The sequence below is a fragment of the Pundamilia nyererei genome, unplaced genomic scaffold, assembly GCF_000239375.1.
Source record: "Pundamilia nyererei isolate P.nyererei 1_Seehausen unplaced genomic scaffold, PunNye1.0 scaffold00009, whole genome shotgun sequence".
In the NCBI taxonomy this organism is placed as follows: Eukaryota; Metazoa; Chordata; class Actinopteri; order Cichliformes; family Cichlidae; genus Pundamilia; species Pundamilia nyererei.
In genome coordinates, this window is record NW_005187410.1 from 6,580,990 (window position 1) to 6,605,307 (window position 24,318).

The 24,318-nt window shown below is 42.0% G+C and overlaps 1 protein-coding gene across 3 annotated transcripts in view; it reads left to right on the forward strand.

Annotated features, from left to right (window-relative positions):
* Window positions 1-24,318, forward strand: part of igsf3 (immunoglobulin superfamily, member 3) — a 76,530-nt gene that overhangs the window by 36,329 nt on the left and 15,883 nt on the right. For all 3 annotated transcript variants that reach the window (XM_005723594.2, XM_013908381.1, XM_013908382.1), the window contains 4 exons: window positions 10,951-11,370; window positions 14,367-14,753; window positions 20,871-21,278; window positions 23,675-24,100. In XM_005723594.2, the coding sequence (XP_005723651.1) occupies window positions 10,951-11,370; window positions 14,367-14,753; window positions 20,871-21,278; window positions 23,675-24,100 (1,641 nt within the window). The remainder of the gene's footprint in view (window positions 1-10,950; window positions 11,371-14,366; window positions 14,754-20,870; window positions 21,279-23,674; window positions 24,101-24,318) is intronic.

A 24,318-nucleotide genomic window follows, 5' to 3' on the forward strand; every position in this document is an offset into this window, starting at 1 on the left:
ATGTTAGCCTTTTCTGCAGCTATAGGGGATTTATGGCATCACTCTTGGCTGGAAGCAGTGCTTAATCAATAGAAAAAACAAACTTTGTCCAAAAACCTCTCATGTTTAGCTGTTTTCCACTTTTTCTTTGGTCATTTTAGCTTTTTTGGCCAGGGTGAAGGGAGTATCTGCCATCAAACAAGAAGAAAGCCGCATATAACTACAACTGTGTTTGCTAGTTCACCTTACATGCATTAATGTAATAACGCAGTTAGCCTACTCAACGTAAATTACACATGAACAACATTAAGCTACTCGCCCAGAGAAGAACAGCTGTTGCTGCCATCATCATCCGTCATCATTTCTGCTACACTGGCAGGGCTAGGGGCCAGGATTCTCGTCTTCGGGTTTTTTGCGGATGTTGCTAACTCCGGGTCAGATAACAGGCACCACACCCGCAGTAGATATGCACGATGTGAGGTCTCGCAGCAAGCTATCAAATACGACGCATTTCTCGGCTTTTAACAAAATGCTATATGTCGCCAAGTGTTTCATCAGATTTGAGGACTTACCTCCTTTGCACTGCCGGTATCCCGGTACCCATCCCTAGTTAAGATGTTTCTTATTTGATTACCCCCTGTGTACCCCTGTGTGTATCTGTGAGCCCTCGTTTCCCCATGTTTTCCCCAGCCCGTTATGTCCGTGCTCTCTCTCCTCCTGTCTGAACCTCTGTGTACTTCCTGTTTTACTTTGACAGTCTCTCGTCAGTATGCGTCATGTTGTGTTCACTCCTGCCCTGTCTCATTATGATTATCTGTGTCAGCTGTCTCCCCGTGTGCTCCCACTTCCCTCGTTAACCCTCTGTGTATTTATGTCCGCATCTCCCTCAGTTCTGTGTCGCGTTCTTCTTCATTCATGGCTGTGTGTTTCTCTGTGTATTACGTTATAGTTTCCCAGTTTAGTTTGTATGGTTTTGCTCTCCAGCAATAAAGCTGTGAATTTTGAGTTCATTCCTGCCTCCGTGACTTTGTGATTGGGTCCTCATCCAGCCTGCACTCAGCCGCAATCATGACAGATAATAAGTTGCATTAGGGTGACGTAAACAGTCAGTACTGCACGTTTCTGTTTCCTTAAACCGAAACCCCCAAAATTTAGTTGAGAAGCCTGTGTGAGCTGCAGATGAGCCTGTCAGTCACAGCTGTCACAGGACACAAATCTTTAAATCTTATTAAGGTAGAAATGATTTCCAAAATCACCAGCAGAACACTTAATAGATGACCCAAATTACTTTTTTCTTTTTTTAAAAAACAATTATTGATTTAGCAGAAAAGTATCACTTTTTTTAATAGGAGACAATTGGGGAAAAGATCAAGCAGCTAGTCATTGCGCTTCCATCTTCAAGACAGGGTAGTAACAGCTTGAGCACATCCCTAATCCCTAATTCTAACCCTTACATATGGAATCCAGTCTCATTAATCCGTATGCCTGAATTTATGTTGATGCTGATGATGCAAAGGAGTTCTGAAAGACTTTAAAACAGATATTTTTAGAATGACTTTTTTTATAAAGGAATTTTGTTGGGTTAGGAAAGTTTGCAAAGCCCTTGTTCGTTCAGTTTTTCCCTTAAATTTGCCAACACACCTTTTGCTACTGGATGGTTTTCTAAGCTGTTGCCACCACATGACCTGAAAACCAAAAACAAACCATGCTAGTAACAGAACAGGAAATATATTTCCAGAAAACTATTAAATTAATATTTTACATGGAACAAAAACTAGTAAAACAATGTTCTTTAAAAAATTCATGGAACAAAAAAGTATAGCACAGAAACATAATAGTTTCCTTGGACAAGATGTTGTAGGCCTGTGTTGTATAACATATGAATATGCAAAAACAGAAAACAGAATGGGTGGAAGGAGCTTGCTCCATATCTAAGATTCAATTAGGTACAGCTCTCATCTGATCAGAAGCTTATGTTGTATTATGGATGTGCCCCCTGCTGTGGACCCAGATCCCAAAATGACAGGCTTTGACTCCTGTCTTCTTCTTCTTTCTTTTTCCCACATGCTCCCCCCTCCTCTTGGATAAAAAGGGCTCTTGTGTGTCTCTTTTTCCCTTCCAGTCCTGATCCGTTCTCTGCCCTTGCTTCCTTGTTTTGTTCTGTATCGTGTCCTTACTATCAGTGCAGGCTCTTGGGGACTATATGTAGGCCTGAGTTCACCAGAGTTTGCTAGTTGTGCAGTGTTTCATGAACTTCCTTGATTATTTTTTCTAGACTCCCGAGAGAGTGCACTCGGTGTGTTTTTGTTTGTTTGTTTGTTTGTTTTAAATTTTGTTTTGTTTTTGGTGCACTTGAATGGTGCATTGATACTACTTAAATATAGGCTACAAACACAATAATTTATTTATCATGTTTTTTGTTTGCTTATTTTTTTACTTCTTGCTGTGAAATAACAAAGCATTGATGCTGATCCATGTGGTTGGCTGTATCAAGCAAAAGAGCATTGTCCCTTTGTTTGTCTTTGCTTTTTTGCTCGATTTTCTTCTTTGTCTTCATCTTGCTGTCTTTCTTTTTCCTCCCACTTTACTCTCTTATCTACTCTCTCCCATTTTCTTAGTTGAACCTCTTCATCCCTCATTCTGACTCATCGACGGCTCCACAGAAAATAACAAAGGAGTGGAGGATGTGAATGGGCAGGATGTTGGGTAATAGGAATACGAAAGACAGGTGTAGGCACAGCTTCTGTATTTAAATCTCTTTTTCCAACTTCCTGACCCGGTATGCCTGCAACACAAGCAGGCATACCGGGTCAGCAAGTGACGTCTGTTCAGCAAGGAGGTTGGACTTGCATGAAGTGGAGCGGCGGCTCGCCCACTTGCTTTGTTTTCCTCTCAGCAGTACTCTTAGTTTCAGAGAGTAATTAACAATAATTACCCTACTGGCTTTGCCAAATGGCCATTTGCTTTGCAGCAACACATGCACGCACACACATCCACTCACACACTCACTCTCTCTCTTAAAGCTTTTACCCACTGATAAGTGGTAACCATTTCAGCTGTGTCTAAATATCTCTAGTGCTACGTCTTGCAGTACACTTGTGATTGACATACAATATAGTGCCAAAGGTATGTATGATCACACTTTGTTTGCTTTTGGGGTTTGTTTGTTTCATTTATTTATTTATTTATTTATTTATATATTTTGGTGTGTGTTTATATAATTAGTTTCATCTTAGCTGTAGTCATGCTAGGGAAAATGATGATTTGTGTCCACAGCACAACCAAAATGATTGCGACTGTGTGCAATCACCTTACAATCTCCCTACTTTTGAAAAGGTTAATTCAAAGATGACGACCAGATATCAGACCACGTGTAGTCAGTTGCCGTCTTCAAACCGTCTTTGGGGCAATAAGATGGCAACAGAAGAGCAATAAGACGGAGTCGATCTACAACCAGTTTTCAAATGAATGGGGTCAAGTTGGTAATTGCATGCAATCTGTTTGTGATAATGTACTGTGATGAATTGCAAATCTGTTGCCGTCTGTTGCTAGTTACATCAGATTTATAGTGGAGTCTGTGGGAACTCACACCGGCGGACTGCACAAAATCCACACATAGGGCACAACTCCGAGATTGGGCCAGTTTTGCACTAACAAAAGAATAAACTGTTGGCTTGGCAGCATGCTGCAGCTACTGCGATAGGCTGATAAAAAGGAACAGCCACACTCTTGAGTTAGAAGGTCAACCCTAATTTCACCATCATTTAAAGCAGGAACGTGTGGTCCATGATGCTGTAAAACATGTTTTGTTTGTTTAGAAAATAAACAAAAAAATAATGTGCTGTGCTGCAGGAAAATCTACTTTAGTGTTATACTTATTAATTCTTTCAACTGACAACACATTGTGTGTTGCATTTAGATATTATTTCAAATTAAACACAGATGGTAAAGGCAAAATTGGTCAAATATCAGTAAGATAGGAGATTTGATTCCGGCATGTTGAAATATTTGTATTGCTGCATTTGACTCAGTGTCTGAAAAGGAAAGTGTGATGCTGGGAACATTGTGCCGAGACTAATCTAATCGCACTAACACAATCCAGCTAATAAATGCATTTTGACAGACACATGTTATGTAAAAGCGCCTATCGAAGGAAATAAAAGACAGACAGCGCGCGAGAGAGAGTGAGATGTTTTCACTGTGTGCTGATCTCTGTGTAGAAATATGACTAAGAGCCTAAAACACTGGAACCCGCTTGACTAACTTTAAAGAAGAAAACAGGATGTATTCTTGTTTCTGTCTTGCATTGGGATTCTCTTCCTTTCTCTCGTCAATGCTCTGTGGAGTTCAGCTCAGTTCTGATATGTTTCAATAAAACACCAATATTACTGTGGAGCAGAACGTGCAGTTCAGCTCTAAATGCTCAGAGGTGAGCACTGAGTAAAGAATGACGGGGCACAACTCACAGCTTTGAGCTATCCAACTGTGCCAGTTATGCACTCTTTCTGATAATATCTCCCCCTCTCATTCCAAGTAAATACACACTTTTAGCAGCAACTATCACACACGCATTGGCCACAAAATAAGACATGCTGTTTGGTGTTACATTTAGTTCAATTTACAGTAAATTGCCTGCCACAAACCTTAATAACTGACATTTGGGTGTTTCGTTATTGGATTGAGCAGACCAGTTGCGCTCATTGGCACAGACTGACTCGACTGATTGCAACATGTTGGCAGTGTGTCTGCATTCATAAATTAGATGGCAATTATCTGTTTTAGGCTGATTGTAGTCAGTCAGTCGGACTGAGACAGGTTGCCGCGCAGCGGGTGACCTGGGCAATAACCTTGTAACCAAAACCCTCAACCTCTGGGTGACCAGCTGGTCTTCTCAACTATTTGCAATCTGTAATGACAACAGTGAGTCAGGCCTTATTACTAGCCAGTAATTCAATCCTGAACGGAAACTGTTCATTAGAACCACAGTTTGATCTTCCAGCTACACTTAAGGCATTGGGATTAGGAGCACAACACTGATGATGATGATGATGTGGGTGGGACAAGTACTACCGCTTCACTTTCCCACCCAGATTTTATCATGCAAACATGTTTCTGTAACGGTTATGACTCTGTACAATGCCTCAAAGAAAAGCTGAAGATGTCGCACACTGGCACCCATGATTTAAAAATGATATCTTTGTGTGTGTTTGCAGGAGTTATTTTATTTGCTGAATAGAAAGCAGGCCTGCTTTTGTGAGGACTGAAGATTTTTCTGTATCTTCCAGCATGGAGTGCTGAATGGTTGGATCTTTGCAATCCACAACAACTCTAATATATAGGGAAAAAGAACAACAACAACAAATGCACAACACTGCTGTTTGATTTGCCGTTGGTGCTTTCTTTCGGTGAGATATCTTTTCTGGTCCTGTTACTTCCAAACCCATCCTAAAATGTAAAGATCAGGCTTAATAAATTATCATCTATTTTTCCATGTGTCATCTTTGTGAAATCCTTTTCCCCATGGTGGTGTGTCCCCATGTCACCCCCCACTTCTATCTCTATGTGACTGGACTTAAAAGGCTAGCTTGGGGGATGACAACCGTCACTCACATCAGAGAGCTGAAAGAGTAGGAAAAGATCTGGAATGGAGGGAGATGAAAGTAAAAATTGCAGATGAGGTAAAGCAGGAAGAGCGTAGTTTTAAAGATTTATCGAGGATTGACAGCTTCGCTGCCAGTCAAAAAAAGAAAAAGGATAAGAAATGCAAACCATCCACACATGAAAACCTTCATCTCAAAATGTAAGATTACCTGATTCACTGGTGAAAAATGCATTTTTTGGAAATCCAGTCTCCGTCAATGTTTTGCAGAGGGTGGGGGGTATCTGAAATCCTTCACAAACCACTGAAATGTTTATTCATCCTATGATAATAAAGGCTGATTTGCAGGGAACACATGCAGAGTGTTTTGCAGCTGAGAAATGACTGAATGTGATTTTTGATGTTTTGATGTTAATAATGAATTGAAATGAGTCACTCTCATCAATGTCAGCCTTGTATCTCTGGTAGTTTTACCGGGGTTAAAAGAGAAATTCTTAAAGTTTATGAATATCTGAAAAGATATTTTCTTATTTATAATATTTATAAACATTTAAATTTCAAATTTTAGTATGTGAGTGTTACATGTGTTTGTATTAATCCTATTTGAAACACAACAGCTCATGAGTCACATTTCTATATCAAGCCACTCCTGAACTAGAGATAACATCAGAAGCATCTTATCCAGGCTAAGGAGAAATAGAACTGGACTGTTGCTCAGTGGTCAAAGTCCTCTTAGATGAAAGTAAATTTAGCATTTCTTTTACAAATCTAGGTCCCAAAGTCTGGTGAAAGCAGGGAGAGGCACAGTATACCGTCTGTTTGAAGTTCAGTGTGAAGTCTCTCCACAATCTGTAATGATTTGAGGTCACCTGCAGATGTTGGTCCAAAGTCGATGCACCATCTACCTGGAAATTTTAGAGCACATCATACTTCCATCTCCTGACAAACTTCATGGAGATGGCAATTTCCTTTTTCCAGCAGGACCTAGCACTTCCCCACAGTGCCAGAACTGCTACCAAATCTTTTGCTGACCATGTTATTACTTTTACTATTACTGTGCTTGATTGGGGTAGCCCACTTGCCTGACCCCATGTGAATCTATGGAGCGCTGCCAACACCTAACACTGCAGAAGAGTTGAAGGCTGCAAAGCAGCCTGGGAAACCTCAACGGTGCCACTCTCCTTTGATGCCAAAATTGGTGGATGTGGTTCAGGAGGTAGAGCAGGTTCCACTAATCGGTAGGTTAGTAGGCTGGCTGCTCCAGTCTGCATGCTAAAGTATCCTTGGGCGAGATGCTGAACCCCGAGTTGCTCCCAATACATTGGGTTTGAATGTGTGTGTCAATGTTAGATAGAAAGCTAGAAAACACTTAGACACAGAAAAAAGTGCTTGCATGAATGTTGTGTAAAGTACATTGAGTTTAAAAGCGCTATATAAGAACCAGTCCATTTACCAAGCAATTTATGGTAGAAAATCCCCGATCAAGTACTGGAGTATATAAATGATAGGGGTGGACAACATAATCAAAATTATACCACAGCAGTTCAGGGAAACTTGTAATAGTGATATTTGTAGAGATACAGGGGGAAAAAGCTTGTTTTATTGGTGATTGCAGTTTACCGGCATAGGCTTGTGTAAGTGCAAAGAAAATTATGTGCATTTTACTGCCATTGACAACACACTGCCTATTTCGAAGTGTGAAACTATTGCCACAAGGTGCCGGTAGCAGGTCGCTGTACAATATTGTCACATAATAAATTTGAAAGTAAAAAGTGTTTTCTAACGTGGCTTTTTGTGCAATGCAACCACATCTGCAATTTCCATCCATCCATAACTATCGAGTGCTCCAGAAATACTCGTCATTTGTTTAATTTCAGGGTCGCACATCACCTGCTGCTAGTATCTTTTGCTTGGGTGCCTTCATAGCCTAGTTGTATTCGGCAGTGTATTTTTGCTTTCAGTTTGCTGTTTCCACATTCAGGAACAGTTTTCCTGTTTGTATGAAAGTTTGTTCAAAGTTTTGTGCTTTGCTGGAGGTTGTTGAAGTTCATTCTCAGACATGGCTGGATTTTTGTTGGTGCTGTGCACGCAAGGGAACATTGATATTGTTGATATCATGAAGAAAACGCGTTCTTTTTTTTCTTCTTTATCACACAAAACATCATGCTGGTATTATCATGGACAATGTGACATGGTAATTTTTGTTATTTCAAGTCTTTTCTTTCTTTTTTAAGGAAACATTTGAATAATTTCTGGTGATATAGTAGTGTGTATTTGTATGTATATGTATAATAATGTGTATTTTATTTCATTTTTTGAGAAATACTGTTATTTATCCCAAAAGCTGAGACTGTACTATTTTATTGTTGGCAAAACATTTTTAAAAAATCAATAAAATAAAGACAATATCACAAAACTAAACTAGACACCCTTAAATGAACTGCAGTGCCTGTGTTCATTGTGATGAAAATACTTTGCCTGGTCCAAAAGTGTGGGTATTGATGTTATAACAGCTCAGACAACAACTGAGGCCTTTAACTTCTGAAGTGAAAAGAAGTCAATATTTTTCTTCAATAAAACGAGTTATTTGCCCAAGCGCTGGGCTTCGGCTACCACAAATTCTGCTTCTGAGCTGTGTGATCTTCAAGAAAAAAACACAGAATGTCCTTAGATTCATTTCTAAAGGCTCTTGTAATGTTTGCAGTTAAGGACAGAACAGGTAAAATAAGTCCTCAGAAGTGTGTGTGCATGTGTGCATGCACGTTTTTCTATTTATTTTTTTTGTTTTGTTTTTTGCATGTATGCCAGAGAATGCCATCTCACGCTGTTCCTAATCCTTTGCAGATTGAGGTCAGTGGTACTATTGGATGATCCCGGTGTACAACTTCAGCCCGACTGCTGGAAAGGCTGAGATTGGCTGGTGTTATCTGATTTATTCTGTCCTCCCGACATATCTGGTGTAGGGCTCCGATTGGCTCAGATGCCTTGAGATGAGGTCAAAAATATTAAATATGCCCACAATAAACGGGCCATCCGACAGGAGGAAGCAGCTAACTGCTTTCACCGTCCATTAGTGTGTCTACAGAAAGAATGCAAGTCGATTCCAGGATTGTGTTGGTGGGTGCGGTTGTTATAGTAACTAATGACTGTTCTCACAGGCCCTCAGCACCATGTGGGAGAGTTGCTATGACAATGCCAGGTTGTAGCGTAGGTGTGTTGTGTGTGAGGTTGCTGTTCACTCATTGTTGACAGGAGTGTCAGAGTGAGAGGACTTTGCTACAACCAGTGTTTGAAGTGCAGAACTTTTGTGTATTGAAAACACCACAGAGCAAAGAAGAGATATTATATATTATTAATATTATTAGATATTATTAATATTACAGGAGTAACTTGCACTGGATTATGAAACTGATGTCCAAATTAACTAACCAACTCCAAAATGTATAATCAGCTACTAATTTATATTTTAATTTCATCTTTGAGAATCCATCATTCAAACAACACAAATTTTAGAAGAGTCCCATAAGATCACACCAGAGTGATTCTGCGGAAGTTCATAACTGATAATATTTAACAATTATTTCCCAGCAGTTACCATCATTACCACTAATTGCTCTGTTTCTGAAACTGTTACAAATAAAGTATTTGAATATAAACACTAATCCAGGCTCAGTAAGATTCCCATGTCAGTTATTGTATTATTGCAAGAAACAAACAAATACATCAGCAGGATAGCTTTATTATTCCTGCCCAAGGCTCCCATTTGCATCCCTTGCTGCTAGGCGGTTTTTCGAGCACTCAATATGACCTCTAGTGAACTTCCAAATTACCTTGAATCAGAGCTTGTCTGTGTTTTTGTAAGAAACAAAAATGCAGAAACTGTTTATTCTCGTCTGGACTTTTTATACATCTTTACTTAATCCATTTTCAGGAGGCAGTGTCTTATCAGATTGTGGCCCACCTGATTACTTTCCGTATTTTTGTGCTATTACTATCTCATTGTTTTCTTTTTCTTTGAGTGCTTTGTTAAACTCTGGATAACCATATATCGAGTCTCTCTCAAAATCCTCTTTGGTTCTATGCACTTTTGTCCCTCTGATATCTCTTTCTTTTTTAAAAGCAAATGACAGACATCACCACAGTGGCCTCTACTTGCATACATTCAAAATAATGCAAGAGTAAAGCTTTTCTTTCCCACGCATCTACACTTAGACGCAGCAAGTTACTGCGCAGAGGCAGACTCAAACATGCTGAATTGTAATCTTCACAGTGACATTCCCTTAGGAGCGTGAATAGCCAAACACAATGCACTTCAATTTTCTGGCTTTTAAGAAGTGGTCACAGTCCCTGCATGGCAAAGCGCAGAATCCTCTGTGTGAATTATTTACCCAATTAAATTTTGTCCAGAAACCTTTATTTCTAGCATGATCCGCCCCCACCCCCTATGACTGACCTTATTGCCTTTTGGTGTTTTTGCTCGTCTGTAATGGATTTAGTTTTGGAAGCTCAGATCTAATGCTGTCTCTATTTCAGTCTTCCTGACACACATACATAAAGTTTTGCTCTGGTACCTATCTAAAAATACCTCTTTAGCTATTTCAGGTTCCCTTTTAAAGGCTATACATGTTTATTTCTGTCGGTGTGTAGAGTCACTCCATCTTCCTTTCTGAAATTATCACATTTTGATGTATCTTCTGCTTCCTTGCATCCCCCCTCTCTCTGATCTCTTCTGTTCTCAACCATCTGGCTTGGATCCCATCCTTTTTAATTCTCAGTTGTATTGTAGATAGAAGGGGTTGGGCTGAATTTATTACAGTAAATTTCGGTCTTGCTGTTTTGTATATTTACTATGCGTGATCCAAATGTTCCAAAAGTTTAGTGAGACACTGTAAGATGACATTTTATTATGTTTTCTGTAGCCAGCCATATGGGATATAATCGGTCTGAAAGAAGTGCCAGAGGGGTCTCTGGAGGATTCTGTCTGTGTGAGATGGAGAAAATACCATCACCACACAGTAACATGTGAAAGTCATATATGGAAGAGGAAATGGAGGGCAGTCACCTCAGGGAAAAAAAGCAAGGCTGCATTTACACCTTTTCTCACACTGCATAAAATTAATAGCTAACAGTAGAATGGACATTATCACATGTATAATAGCTGCAAACCCCCCAAAATGCTTTTTTGGGTGTATTTGGTTTTCCTTTTTAATCAGCTTTCTATTGTTTAAGGTCTTTTTTTTTCCACAGAGGTAAAGGGTTCATATATTATTTAAGGAAGCAGATGATGCTAGTCTAAAATTGAGTAATTACAGAATAATTACCATTATACACGCTAAGTAATAATTGCCCCTGTTCTTCTGTTTGTTTTTCAGTTATTGCTGACTCTTTGACAGTAACAGCTCCGGCCCAGACTTTGTCCAAAGTGGAAGGCGACACGCTACAGCTTACCTGCGAGGTGTCTCGGACCACAGTGCAGCACACTCACTTGTCAGTAGGCTGGTACTTAAGGTCCCCAGAGGACCCAACCGCCCCGCCTCAGGAGTTAGTCACATTGTCAAGAGACTTCGTTTTGCGCTCTGGGGGGCCGTATCGGCAGAGAATGGCAGCGGGGGACCTCAGGCTGGATAAAACTGGCGCTACAGCCTACAGGCTGACCATTCACAAGCTGCAGCCAGTCGACCAGGGGCTGCTCTACTGCCAGGCTGCTGAGTGGATTCAGGACCCAGATGGAAGCTGGTTTGCTATGACCCGCAAGCAGAGCGACAAGACTCAGCTCCGTATTCAGCCCACTGGTGAGTGAATTGTAAATGGACTGCTTTAAAAAAAAAAAATTACCTTTGCATACACAGTGCAACTATCATTCAGCTCTCTCACTGAACCATTTATCAGTGGATAAAGCTGCCGTCCAACAAGACCGTTATACTTCTTCTCCATTAGCTTCTACTCGGCTCAACTCTACTCTGTTTCAGTCATTTTTCATTACAAGTGAGTACCACCGCAACGTTGGTGGGCTCGACACAGGTCGTTTGGAACCCCAGCCAAGTGGATATTAAAAAAGGTACCTGTTACCAGGTACTATCATCCAATGGAACACCCTAAAACAGAGGTGAGCCTGGCAGAGTTGGTACTAGTGGAACAGAGGCTTTAGAAACACCGACATGAGGAACTGGGGTTTGAACCACTAACCTTGTGAACCCTAATTCCCTTTCTCTCTGCGCCTCAGAGATAGGCCGAAGGGATCGTATTCTGTGGGAAAGAAAAGGAGGGGTGGTGGGCAGGGTATAGATATTGGTTAGTGTCAGTCCCCTCTGTCCTCTTGAGTGGCACACACTCATGCATGTGGGCCGGGTTTCACTGATTGCTGATCAGTATCTCCGGCTAAGCTCATTAGCTTTCTAAAAAGGGCTTAACTAAACCTCCGCAGATTCCCTACTTTTGTATTTGTGTCTGTTTGATGGGCAACATTACAAGCACATCCAAGAAAAATGTAACCAGCTCCAAATAGCGTGGGTGTTTGACACAGGAGACCTATGGCTTCCACATAAGCAGCTTCCCCAGCAACATGTGGCCCATGGTTCAGAAGGCAGAATGTGTTTTTCAGCCACTTCCTGCCAACAGTTTGTCCGGTGTTGATTGGGCTAGAATGCATTGCTATGAGAGAGACAGCTTTCTTTTAATGCTTCTGCCAAATGTAAAGGAAGAGACCTATGGAAAGCGGAAAGCATTATGGGAGTTTCCAGCTTAGGGAGGTACTGCGGGGGTAGCAATAACAAGGTTTGCGTGATGTGCAAGTGTGTGGAAACAAAGAATGTGTTGAGTGGGCTCATATGATAATTATTTAATAGGCAGCCAACCTCTAGACCAAAAAGATGAGGAAAAAAAGGCAGCTTAATATCTCATCACATGTCCTTATAGCTTCTCACCCGACTCGAGCCCATCACATTCATTGTCCTGCGTTCCACATACATAAAGTATCCCTTTGTATGCTTCCAAGAAAGGGCCAAAGAGATGGGTGATAAACTGCTTTGACATTAGCTCAGTTACCAAGAAAGCACGCAGTGGCGAATGTCTCATGCCAGTAAATCACTTCAAAGAGGAGTCATTTTGTTTTTCTCCATTAAGCATCAGATCCGCTCTGGACCAATGCGACTTGATGGTGCCCCAGATAGTCGTGCGTGGATGAGAAGGAGAGTGAGAACTCCGATGTAAAGCAGGTTTGTCAGATGAGCTCCTGCTACTTTAGTGAGGAGACAAAGGGCACAAAGAGCTCATCTCTAAACATCCTTTGTCACTCTCTGTCTTCCCTATAATCTATAATGGATGCAGGGTTGTTGCGTGACAAAGAGAATAAAGCAGTTGCGTTGTGCGAGCTATGAATGTAACTGCTCAAACTTCAGTGTAATGCGTAAATTCATTTTGGTTTTCTTTCCACGTGCTTATTGCATGACGAAGGAGCCACTTGCACGCCTTAAGGCTGAACTGGTGTATGTGACGTTCCACCTGTCCAAGTGCATATTTGACAGAGAGCCAGGGAAATTTAGAAAGGAGAGGGAGCAGCTTCTCCATTAGACTCCTATTATAAAAGATGGAGTGGATCTCAAGACAGCCCCATCACTAGCTAATCACCCACTGCCGGCATCAGAGAGATGAGCAACAGACAGAATCTTAATGTACCTTTCACTCCCCCCCCTTTTTTTCCCCCACCATACCTATCTTTTTTGGTCTTTCCACTCATCTCCTCCCTTGTTCCCTTCTTTCACATACCCTCTTATTTTTCAGCAAACATTGCTCATCACTGCAGGTTTTTTTCCTTCCTCCTCTCCTCCTCACTTTGGCTGCTTGTGCTTAGCATTTACTTCTTTTTTTTTTTTTAAATTACACCCCAACATGAATATGTGTTGGCTCTTTAAGATGATCTTCTACCAGATCTATACTGTATTAAATTAAAAAAATAATCCCAGTAATGAATGCTTAGAGTTTCCTAATATGTATTTAATAAAATATTTGGAATTTGTTGCCAGCAACACATGGCAGAAGGCAGATTTATACACATTTATGTTTTGTATGTGTCAACAATATTCTCTTACCTCTCATCATAATTATCTCTGCGTAACTAGCTCCATACTAGGGGCAGGCTTTGACCTTTTCCACACGAGTGCATTTCTCAGAAATTCACTTTAAAGTCTTTGTAATTACTGCTTGGGGCTACCAACTCACTGAGATGTTTTGCAGCTGTCTCCGATACGTACAGAACTCAGGATCTGAACATTAATATAACAAACAGACACAAATGCAATTGCACATGCAGAGACAACAAGCATGATTTGGCCAGGTAGGGGGCCCTACCAGTGTTTATTCTGCTCTGTGGTTTTAGATCATGCAGGAAAGAAAAAGCATGCCTGACTGTTTCAAACAGCTAACGAGAATTTTAATTAGAAGTGGGGGTTTTTTCCTAATTGCAGAGGTGAAAACTAGAGAGGAGAGAGCAGGCCTGTCTGTTATGCCACTATCCCACCGAGTGACCTCAACCATCTCTAATTTATATTCTTTTTCTCTGCACGAGCTGATGCCATGTTATTGCCCCATGGCTTTCCTGAATACATCAAACCCCACCTCTACCACCCACTGCTCAGTCTTCTTAACCCCTTTCTCTTGGGTAATGCATGTTCAGCTTACCAAGAAAATGAAGCAGCACTGTGCGCTTCGGTTTCGAGCAGCTTTAATTCAAATCTCCGTGCATTTATTAGCCTTTAACCTTGTTGTTTTCATTTGTTTTCCTTTCTTTCAGACCGGGATTTCAGCATCCAGGTGAGCACGGAGCGACGGTCCTTCACGGCCGGTGAGCCGCTGGAGCTTCGCTGCACCATTGAGGCGCAGAATGTCCCCGAGCGTTTCTTCTCGGTGTCGTGGGTCTTCAGCAGCTCACCGGTGGCCGTGGTGGGCCCCAGTGCCGTGCCTAATCTGGGCCCCGATTATGTCGCCCGGGAGGCCGCCGGTCAAATGACTGTGCGCAAAGAGAGCGTCAACGTGCACCTGCTCAAGCTGCAGCACTTGCGCCCTGAAGATGCCGGCAAGTATATCTGCCGCGTAACAGAGCGGGAGAAGACGCCCACGGGTGACTTCATCGACCGCAGCAAGAGATCCCGCAATGTCCAGATCACAGTCCAGGCACTGAGTGAGTAATAATCTGTTCACTGAAGCCAGTTGTGTGGCCGTCCTGTCCTTAGTTGTCAAGTTCACTAAGAATGATGACATTTTGATAATGGCTGTTTTATCTTCACTTAGTCCACATGTAATATCGTGCTGTGATCCTCTGCTGCGTTTCTCTGCCACCCCACCCCCGTGTCCTGTCCTTCTAAGGGTGGCTATAACGGATAGCTGCAGAGGTTCTATTGTTAGCTGTGAGTAAGAGGGAATGGGATAATGCTACTCTTATTCCTGATGTATTTTCTGTTTGAGTGGATTGCTAAGGATTGGTAATGCAGCATTATGGTCCTTCCCATTTCCTTGGCTTAGTGGGGGAGATGGGGAGGGTGGGTAACACTATAGTAGGATAATGGAGAGCAGAAGAGTCCTGAGTGAAGGAGGCTGAGCTAACAGCCATGAAATGAAAGTGTGGAGAAAGAAAAGAAGCAGAGAATGGCATCTAGCTCTCCAGGGCCCTCTAAGTGGCTCCCTAGGCTAAATTAATGTGTTCTGCTGGGGCAAACCTCCTCAGCTGGGTTAAGCAGGGCTAGCCAATGGGGTGATGTCAGCCTTGCAGCTGATTGATACAAATATACAGTTAAACCTTTAAAACCTTGTTCCCAAATCACTTCTGGTGTTTTTTCTTCTACACACTCATAGCATCTGTGTCTGATGCTGCCTTCCCTTGTCTCTCTGTGCTACCATGCCTCTGAGGACTAGAACAGTGCATGGAGCCAGCCAACTGATACCAGCATAATAAAACATAATGGCCACAAAGTAGTATCTCTGCTCAAGCAGCCGATGCTACCTTATTCTGACCGTTCTGCAGCCCCTGTTAAATCACCCCAAAACAATGGCCCAGAGCCTGCAGCAGTCTCTTGGGAATATCTCTGTATGGAAGGTTTGTTTTTCCAACAAAAGGCCCTAATGCCATATAAAGGATGTTTATAGGGTTTACACAAGATAATGGGCATGGTTATTGGTGGAGAACTTTCATGAAACACAGCAGTAGTGTTCGGGGAGCGTGTGTGTCGTATGCAGACTTTCCTTATGCCTCCTTTCTCTTACATTCAGGCACAGGCACAAAGTTCGAAGATGTGCTTCATCACTTTAATTTGTGGAATTGGGGGGAAAGCTGTTAATGGGTTGCGACAGGGGTTTATAGTTGATGATTTAGCGGCAGGCAGAGGTTACAGCGAAGGAAAAACAGGGGTAAACACTCATGACAAATGAATGTTGATGGATGGAGTTTACCTTTGCACTGAGAGAGGGAGGGAGAGCTCACTTGCCAGACTGAATCTCTATCATAAAGATGGAAGGGACAGGTGATAAGGTAGGGAAAGAGAGTTGGGGCTCTTTGGGATTGGAGAGAAAAATGCATTCTGTTCAGCACAAAGGAGAAGGAGCCGAAGGAGCCGGTGGGTAAAAATTGAAAAAATAAAATAACAGGGAAAGGAACGTTGACTAGACCAAGAGATTTTTAAGGGTAGGCAGGCAGATATATCTACATATTACAGTCTATTCTTAGCTGTATAAGAAAACTATGAGCTATTCGAATGAAAGACAAAAGTAAAGGATGAAGCATTTTCCCTTTTTTAATGTGAATCTGATAGAAATAAGAATTGAATTCATTTCATATTCACAGAGGACTCATGCTTATTAGGAGGGCCGGTGAGCTGAGAGGGAGGCAGCAGAGCTTGGCCTAAGGGAAGGAAAAAAAATGTGAGAATTCTTAAGCCGCACCCCCCACGAGACAGCAGCACTAGCTCCGCAGAGGGGAGGAGAGCTTATGGGTCAACCAGAGCTCCGTGATGTTTGATGGATGCTGAAGTGATAGGAGTCTAGATAAAGCAGAAAAACAGAGCAGAAGAGTCAGTAAAGACTTTTATCCTTCTCCTCTGAAGTGCCACTGAGCCCTGTGATCTGAACCTTCTTTCCTGTGCGTATTAAGGACTTGGTGAACAAGCTTCACAAGGTTCAGGAAGAGAATCTCAACCCACACACACACACAAAACTTATCAGTGTGTCTACTGTGGCTGTCACTCTGATGTGCCTGGGGCCAGTTACAAAACTGCACTATCTTACCCTGACACATGCTTCCATACACACTCATAAGCATGCAAACAGACGCACACAGCACTTTTACAGTGTTGCACTCCAGGGAAAAGCTCAGCAATTTGATTTATTGCCCGTGGCCACCTCTGCTCTCTGAATTGTTTGACACAGACAGAGTTATTCTAGCTATCTCTTGGATTCAGTTTGAGAAGGAGTTACGCTTTTGGATAAGTTCCTGTGTCCTAAAATCCGTATCAAATATAGTATCTAGATCCGATCACTTTTCCTTTTTTTTTTCTCTTGTTTTCTTTTTGGGGGGCTTTTTGTGTATTTCATCTTTAATTGATATCGTGGACATTTTGCCCTAATCGACACTTACACGTCATTATTTTCCATCATCTAATTTTCTATGAGCACGGTGACTGTGCTGGTGCAGTCATAGCTCTGCCTTGATCTGTGTTTTATAAGCAGCCAATATTTTATCAGGATTGGGAACTAAACATAAATTATACAGTAATTTTCATACAAGGAAAGACATAGCAGACAGAAACCACAGGCTACCTTCCCACTAAAAACAATGACCAGCCCCAGTCTGTTTTTTTCAGTATGAAACTGGTTCCAGGTTTGGACCCAGCGCTGCACTAGTGGAAAAAAGATGAAAATGTTTTGAAAAACCTCTACTTTACACAAGTGTAGAGATTGCAGTAAAATTCTGGCATGGGAGTAAAATCTATGGAGAGAAATATGCCTAAAAATGCATATGCTATGATCCACAAGTGTAAAGATTTACAAATGTGTACAGTAATTTATGAAGACTCACAAATGTGTGGTTCAATCCTTGCACAAATGTGAAGTACAACTATTTAATTTTATTTACATTTATTTATTTAGATTAATTTTTCCAGAATGAAGACTGATCATTTACACACAATTTTTTAAGTTTGGTTTCACAGCTCTGATCATTTTCTCTTTCAAAAAGCTTTCTGTGCATTTAAAAGTCTAAAAATAAAAATAAAAATATTCGGGAAATCCGTTTTTTAAATCTACAAATATAAGTCTTGGTTTTGGTATCAGTCTTAAAAATCTTATCAGTTGGTATGTAAGTAAGTAAGGTTTACTTATATAGCACTTTTCAAGAACAAAACTCACAAAGTGCTTTACAAAACAGAAGTATGTATACACCAAGTTGGTTTGATTGCACTGGAATGGCTGGCGCATTAGCGTGTCAATTGAAACTAGTGCCAGCTACCCCTCACACGTCTTGATTTGATATACTTGTTAGCCTCATGATCAACCAGTCTTTTCCAGTCGAAATTAAAAACAAAACAAAACAAAACAAAACAAAAAAAAGATCAAAAGGGCCCGGCGGCTTTCAAGAGAAGTGGGAGGCAGAGTAACTGATCGCTAACATGAAAGGGTAAACCTCTTTGTCTTGTGTGTGGAGCCGATGTGACCATAATTGAAGAATATAGCACAAGATGACACTATGAAACAAAACACCAGGACAAACAGCAGAATCTTCAGAAGGCAGAAGAGATGAAAAGAAGTTTGGTGTCATGGCAGACTGTGTTCACAGAAGCAACATTTCAAAGAGAGGCTGTCGTTAAAGCCAGTTTTATTGTGGCAGAAGCAATGGCCAAATCAGCCTGGTGACAAAGTGAGGAGGAATTTTTAAAGTGGTGCATATTTAAAGTGTGCAATCCCAGACAAAAAGTAAGCATTTTAAGTACTCGGAATACTGTTACCGATTGTCTTTGTGAGGTTGCCACCAATCTGCAAAAACAGCTGATGGAAAAAGGAGAAGACTTCGCTGCAAATTTCCTTCCTGTGACACGGCTGATACTGCCCAGCTCTCGATCTTCACGCGTCGAGCTGACTCCAGGGGAACTGTTGGGAATTAAATCAATGCAATGGCACAACTAAGGGAAAAGACATATTTGAAGAAGTAATCGAAGTGCGTAACTTAAATGAAGCTGCTTTGGGGGAGCGCCAAAGGAATGACAACAGATGGACCGCCTGCGATATGTGGTGAAAAGAGTGGCTTAGTGGACAGCTGTGTGGGAGAAGACGCACTGGTGAAGTCACAGTTTATAACTGCCTTATACACCAGTAAGTGTTGTGTGGTAAAACCCTGAAAGTGGAACATGGAATTAGCCCGGTAACACCAACATTTATCATTACATGAACCAACGGTTTAAGAGATGATGTCTGGACATGAAGGCATGCCCTATCACACAGAAGCGTCATGGTTAAATGAAGGGAAAGTGCTGGAAAGATGTTTCAAGTTGAGTTTATGGAAAGCAAAGGGAAAGATGCCAAAGAGCTCGTGGATGAAAAATGGCTCTGTGAGTTTGAATTTTGGTGCGAAATACCAGTTCACTGTGGTAGGGGCAGCTTCAGGGGTAGGGCCGTGTGATGATGAAACATGCAAGAGCTTTTAAAGCCAATCTGGCCCTGTGGGAAACACAGATGTTAGAAGGAAACCCGAGTCACTTGCTGTCAATCGATGATGGAGCAGATCTGTAGCGCTGCATTGCCCGTTGCACTTTTTGTTGAAAAACTGAGCAAACACAACTGCGCTCTCAGAGCGAGTTTTCTGACTTCGAAGCCCAGAAAATCAAGTTTGAACTTCTCAGCAATCCATTTGCAGTTGACTGTGAAAGAGCACCTATAAGCACACACACACACACACACACTCACACAAGCTGCTCCAATGCTCTGCATGTTTGGCAGCACTTAACTGCATTTGGCAACTTTCCTCTGTGATAAAGATGAACACCAAACAGGAGTCTCGTTACTTGTGCACACGTTCAATCCATCCTGAAAATATTCACAGCACAGAACCTGAACCAAACACTAAACTTGCAGTTTGAAGAGAAAAACAACGACCAGGCATCTGGCTTAAGCTGTTTTGCATCACAGCAAAGTGTGGTTAAATATATATGCTTCTTTTTTTTTTTTTTATCTTTCAACAGATTGATCATTAAAATGTTGTTTTGTTTGTTGGTGTTAATGAAATCAGAATAATTTTAGATTTCCATCATGGACAAAACAGTTTTAATAGTCTGCAAGAAAACATTTTTACTGGAAATGACTCAGAAAAAAGTGCATATTGAGAAAAATACATCAAAAATAAATTCTACTGATACATTCTTTCATTTTTTTCTCCTTTTCTTGTTTGTTTGTTAGACATAAGTGTTCTTAATTCTAAGCTATTGTAGGAGAGTTAGAGTTTGTATTTCTGTATGAATAATTCACCATAATACAAATAATTATTAAAAAATAATCACTTTAAGTCTGTTTTCTTGAATAAAATATTTACCATGATTTGGACGTAGCCCCTCTATGACTGACCTTGACAGTCCTTGTTGTTCAAAGGCCACTCATGAGTTAAAGGATGCTGATCAGCCACAACATCAGTACCACTGATCAGTGAAGTTAATGACATTCTGCTTTGTAATAAGATGAACAAACTTTGAGCCTTAACATTAATGGCCTCAATATGAAGCACCTTTAGCAACACAGTGGGGGAGCTACACAACATTAAGTAGGCAGATAAACTGTTGTGACTCGATGTATTAGAGCCCACTTGGAATTTGACCTGACAAACAGACTCTGATGAAAAGGCTGAAGAAAACTTTTCTCTGGTCTGATGTGACAGAAGTGCAGCTCTTTCGTCAGAATGGCCCTGTGACAGCCCACAGTTTAAAAAACCACAGTTTACCCACGGAGAGACCTGAAGATGTCACATTTTAAGTCTGTTAAGACATGAACTTATTGAAAAACACTGCGAACCATGCTGGATAGACTTTTGCAGAGTTCTGAAGTTAGTAATCCATCCATCGCATCCATTTTATTTTGCTTATTGGGGGCAGGTCACAGGGGCAGCAGCCCAAGCAGAGAAGTGCAGACTTCTTCTCCCCAGCCTCCCCCTCCAGCTTATTAGTATTATTATTTATGTAAATGGGCGTGTGGATATTTTCTCAGTCAGCTTTCTCTCTGCATCACAACCAACTCACTGTCTATCTCTGTATTTTCTCTTCCCACTCAGAGAGCAACATCACAGTGTTCTTGTCCAGTAACTCCTCAGTGGTCCTAGAGGGTGACGTGATCCAGCTGACCTGCACAGTCCACGCTACCACGGGCCCCGTGTCTGTTGTCTGGCAGTGGACAGACAGCAAAACAGCTTCACTGACCAAGGAAGTGGCTTCCATTGATCGGGACGGCACAATATGGCATAGCCCCAGCTACAGAGAGCGTGCCAGTTATGGGGAGATACGCGTGGAGAAGGTGCGAGCTGACACATTCTCTCTTTCCATACACAACGCCTTACCTGGGGACAGGGGCCTGTACCGCTGCTCAGCCACTGAGTGGCTTCACACCGGCTCTGAATCTGAGCTAAACTGGGAGAAGAGTGAAGAAAGATCCGACACCAAGATGGTCAATGTCACAACTGTCGGTGAGCAATGTCATCCTAATCTGATCTGTATTCTAATATCTACAAGTCAGTGAGGCATGTAAATGCCCTGACAATTCCAGCATGTCTGTACACAGAATCAAAGGGACACACATGGGTTTTGTGATTTGCTAAAGACTGACAAATGGCTCAGGAAAAACATGGAGTCCACATGGTAGAATAAAGCATGTTTTATTCATGCACTGCTTAGGGGCTAGAGCTATTATGACACACACTCTCACACCACCTGCCTCATGTCAAGAGCAGTGCTTCCATGACACCCATGATAGACCCACACGTGCGCACACACACACTTGGATTAGCCAGAATTATTAGAATGGAAATGCAGTGGAAATGTGTTTCACAGTCTGTGGGTCTCCTCTGTCATTGCTGACTTAAGCTGAACATCCTCAGTACAGGCGGAGGAAGCCACTGGAGCAGAGCAGTGAGGCGCTGGCAGGGCAGGAGCACCGGGTGCAGCATGCACACACACATAGACACACAACTAACGGATTAGCTCCCTACAGCAGCAGACAGTGGTGCTGCAGAGAGGAGATGTCAGTTTTTAAGTGGCCATTTCTTAAGTTTGGGCAACAACAGAAACATTTGTTTGAGGAACAAGGGACATATTATGCAAATCCGAAAAAAGGAAGTCCAAAGATGTTCATCTTTCTTCAGTTGCACTTCTCGACAACCCTCTTCTCCTCCATGCTTGGCTTTCTAAATAGGCATGATAGCATGACGGTCAATACGTGTGTTATGTCTGATTTGTTTTGGCCTGTGTTTTTCCTCACTTTAGCTTCCAAAAGCATGTTTATTGGACCTAAACCTACCATGTGAATGGAGCATTTGATTTAAAAAGAAAAAGAAGATCTTACACTTCTGTTCCTGAGCTTAAAAGGCCAATAGTAGCATTTTCCGATTGAAACAAGGGGTATATCATTGGACATATACTGGACATTCAAAACTTGCATCAAAAGCAGGGTTTGTCCCACCCAGCCTCCGACAACAACAAACACAGGATTGATTACTGCTTGTAAAAGCAGTGACTGACAGTGTGGTGGGTGAAATTTCATGCGGCCACTGTGCCCATACCGTATTCTATATCATCCTTTATTCACAATTCCCTTTGCTTCCTGACAAGACCTACTGAGAATAGCAAGTGGATGTCCTCTGGGACTTATTTCCAGTTGACTGGCATTAGGAGCCCTTATGGTGTTTCAGGTGGCACACATAAGCAGACAAACGACAGTGGAGGGTAGATATTCACACACACGGTGTTCCAAACAATCAAGCACACTTTGTACGGTAATGGAAAGAAACACAATGTTTATTCACACAAAAAAAGAGAGTTGTATGGGGAAAAAAATGGATCAGCGTGAAATCCTCTTTTCTGTCACTGAGGCAGACAGACTGTGAGGGGAAAATGGAAGAGGGTTGCCAGGCGATCAGAGATGGAGTGAGAGGGGAGAGTTATTGTCTGTTAGAGAATTATGGCCCCAGGCGGCTGTCCCAGCTGTAGCCAAGTCTGGACAGAAAGCCATTGATTACATCCTGAAGGACGCTGAGGATGATGACTGTCAGAGGACAGGAGAGGGTGAGGGACGGAGAGAAAGCAACGATGCTGTCGACAAGAACATAATGGAGAATGCGCAAAGTCTCAAGGAAACGAATTATCCGATCTGGCAAAAGTCAGACTTCATCAACATGTTTTCATTCCACCTCACGCTTTTTGTTGTTGTTGTTGTTGTTGGTGTTGTATCTGTGTATGACCATCTTTCTCATTTTCAAGTGCAATCAGTCACATTCAATGAGTGCCCTGAAATAGGTGCAGCAGGGCCAGAAAGAAAAGGGATTGTTTTTTTTATTATTATTATTATTATTTATTTGTTTCACCCAGTCTATCTCTTTTCTCTCTCCCTCTCTGATCACTCTTGTTTTCCAGTGTAGGTGTCTGTTGGCAGTAATATAAGGAGTTGGGAGATTGTTTTTAGCTTAATGAGGATAGTTTAGACTTGGCAAGCAGTTGAGCGTAGATCGAACATCGGCGCTTAGAGGAAATCTCCCCCCTGGGTTTTCTTTGTTGCATCACCGTTAATTTTGAGGCGCTCTCTCACAGTCAAGCTTACAAATTCACACTCACGCGCACACACAGCTGTCTTTTGACACCTGTAATGATGCTGGAGAATACTTGGAGACTGAGAAATGCTTTACCTGTGAACTCTTAGATAAGTATGGTCTTATTCAGCAGGGTGGTACCTATGCTGAAACAAAAACTCTTTCCAGAATGTGATTACTTTTTAAACTTTATTATGTAAAGATTTATCATTAGTCAGATAAAAAGCCCATTTGACTGTGTGCCAGCCTAACTTTCTTTACCCTCTTCTTCCATCATCTAGAGTCCTCCTTCTCGGTGTCGGCCTCATCGCGCACACCATCCATAACCTTCGGAGACTCCTTTGATCTCCTGTGCCTGGTCAAGCCCCGCCATAACCCACGCGTCCCCACTTCCGTCACCTGGCACTTTAAGCCAGCTGGAACAGAAATCGATGGCGAGGCTGAGGGAGAGTTCAAAGAACTGGTGACTTTCACGCGCGAAGGCACGCTGCAGTGGGGGGAGCAACTGCTGGGATTGGGCACCCGCACCACCGTGGACCGCTCCCACTCCCACACCAATTTCTGGCTGTCTGTGACCCGGGCCGGGCGCCGTGAGGCGGGCAAATATCGTTGCACTGCAGTCCTGTGGAGGAGGAACTACGACAACAGCTGGAGCAGAGTGGCCAATCGCACTTCCAACCCACTTGGCATCAGTGTCCTACAGCCAGGTAAAGCTGCAAGACTGTGTTGCCAGGTTGACACACATCTAATTGGAGTGGACACAGACCAGCACACAAACGGGGATAAACACAGATTCAAACATACAGTCACACACAGACACACACAGACTTATACACTTTCAAATAGGGTGAAGGCACCAGAGCTTAGAGGATTTCTACCTGCTCTAATTGCTCTTAGTCTGTGGTTTAGCCACTAATTGGAGTTT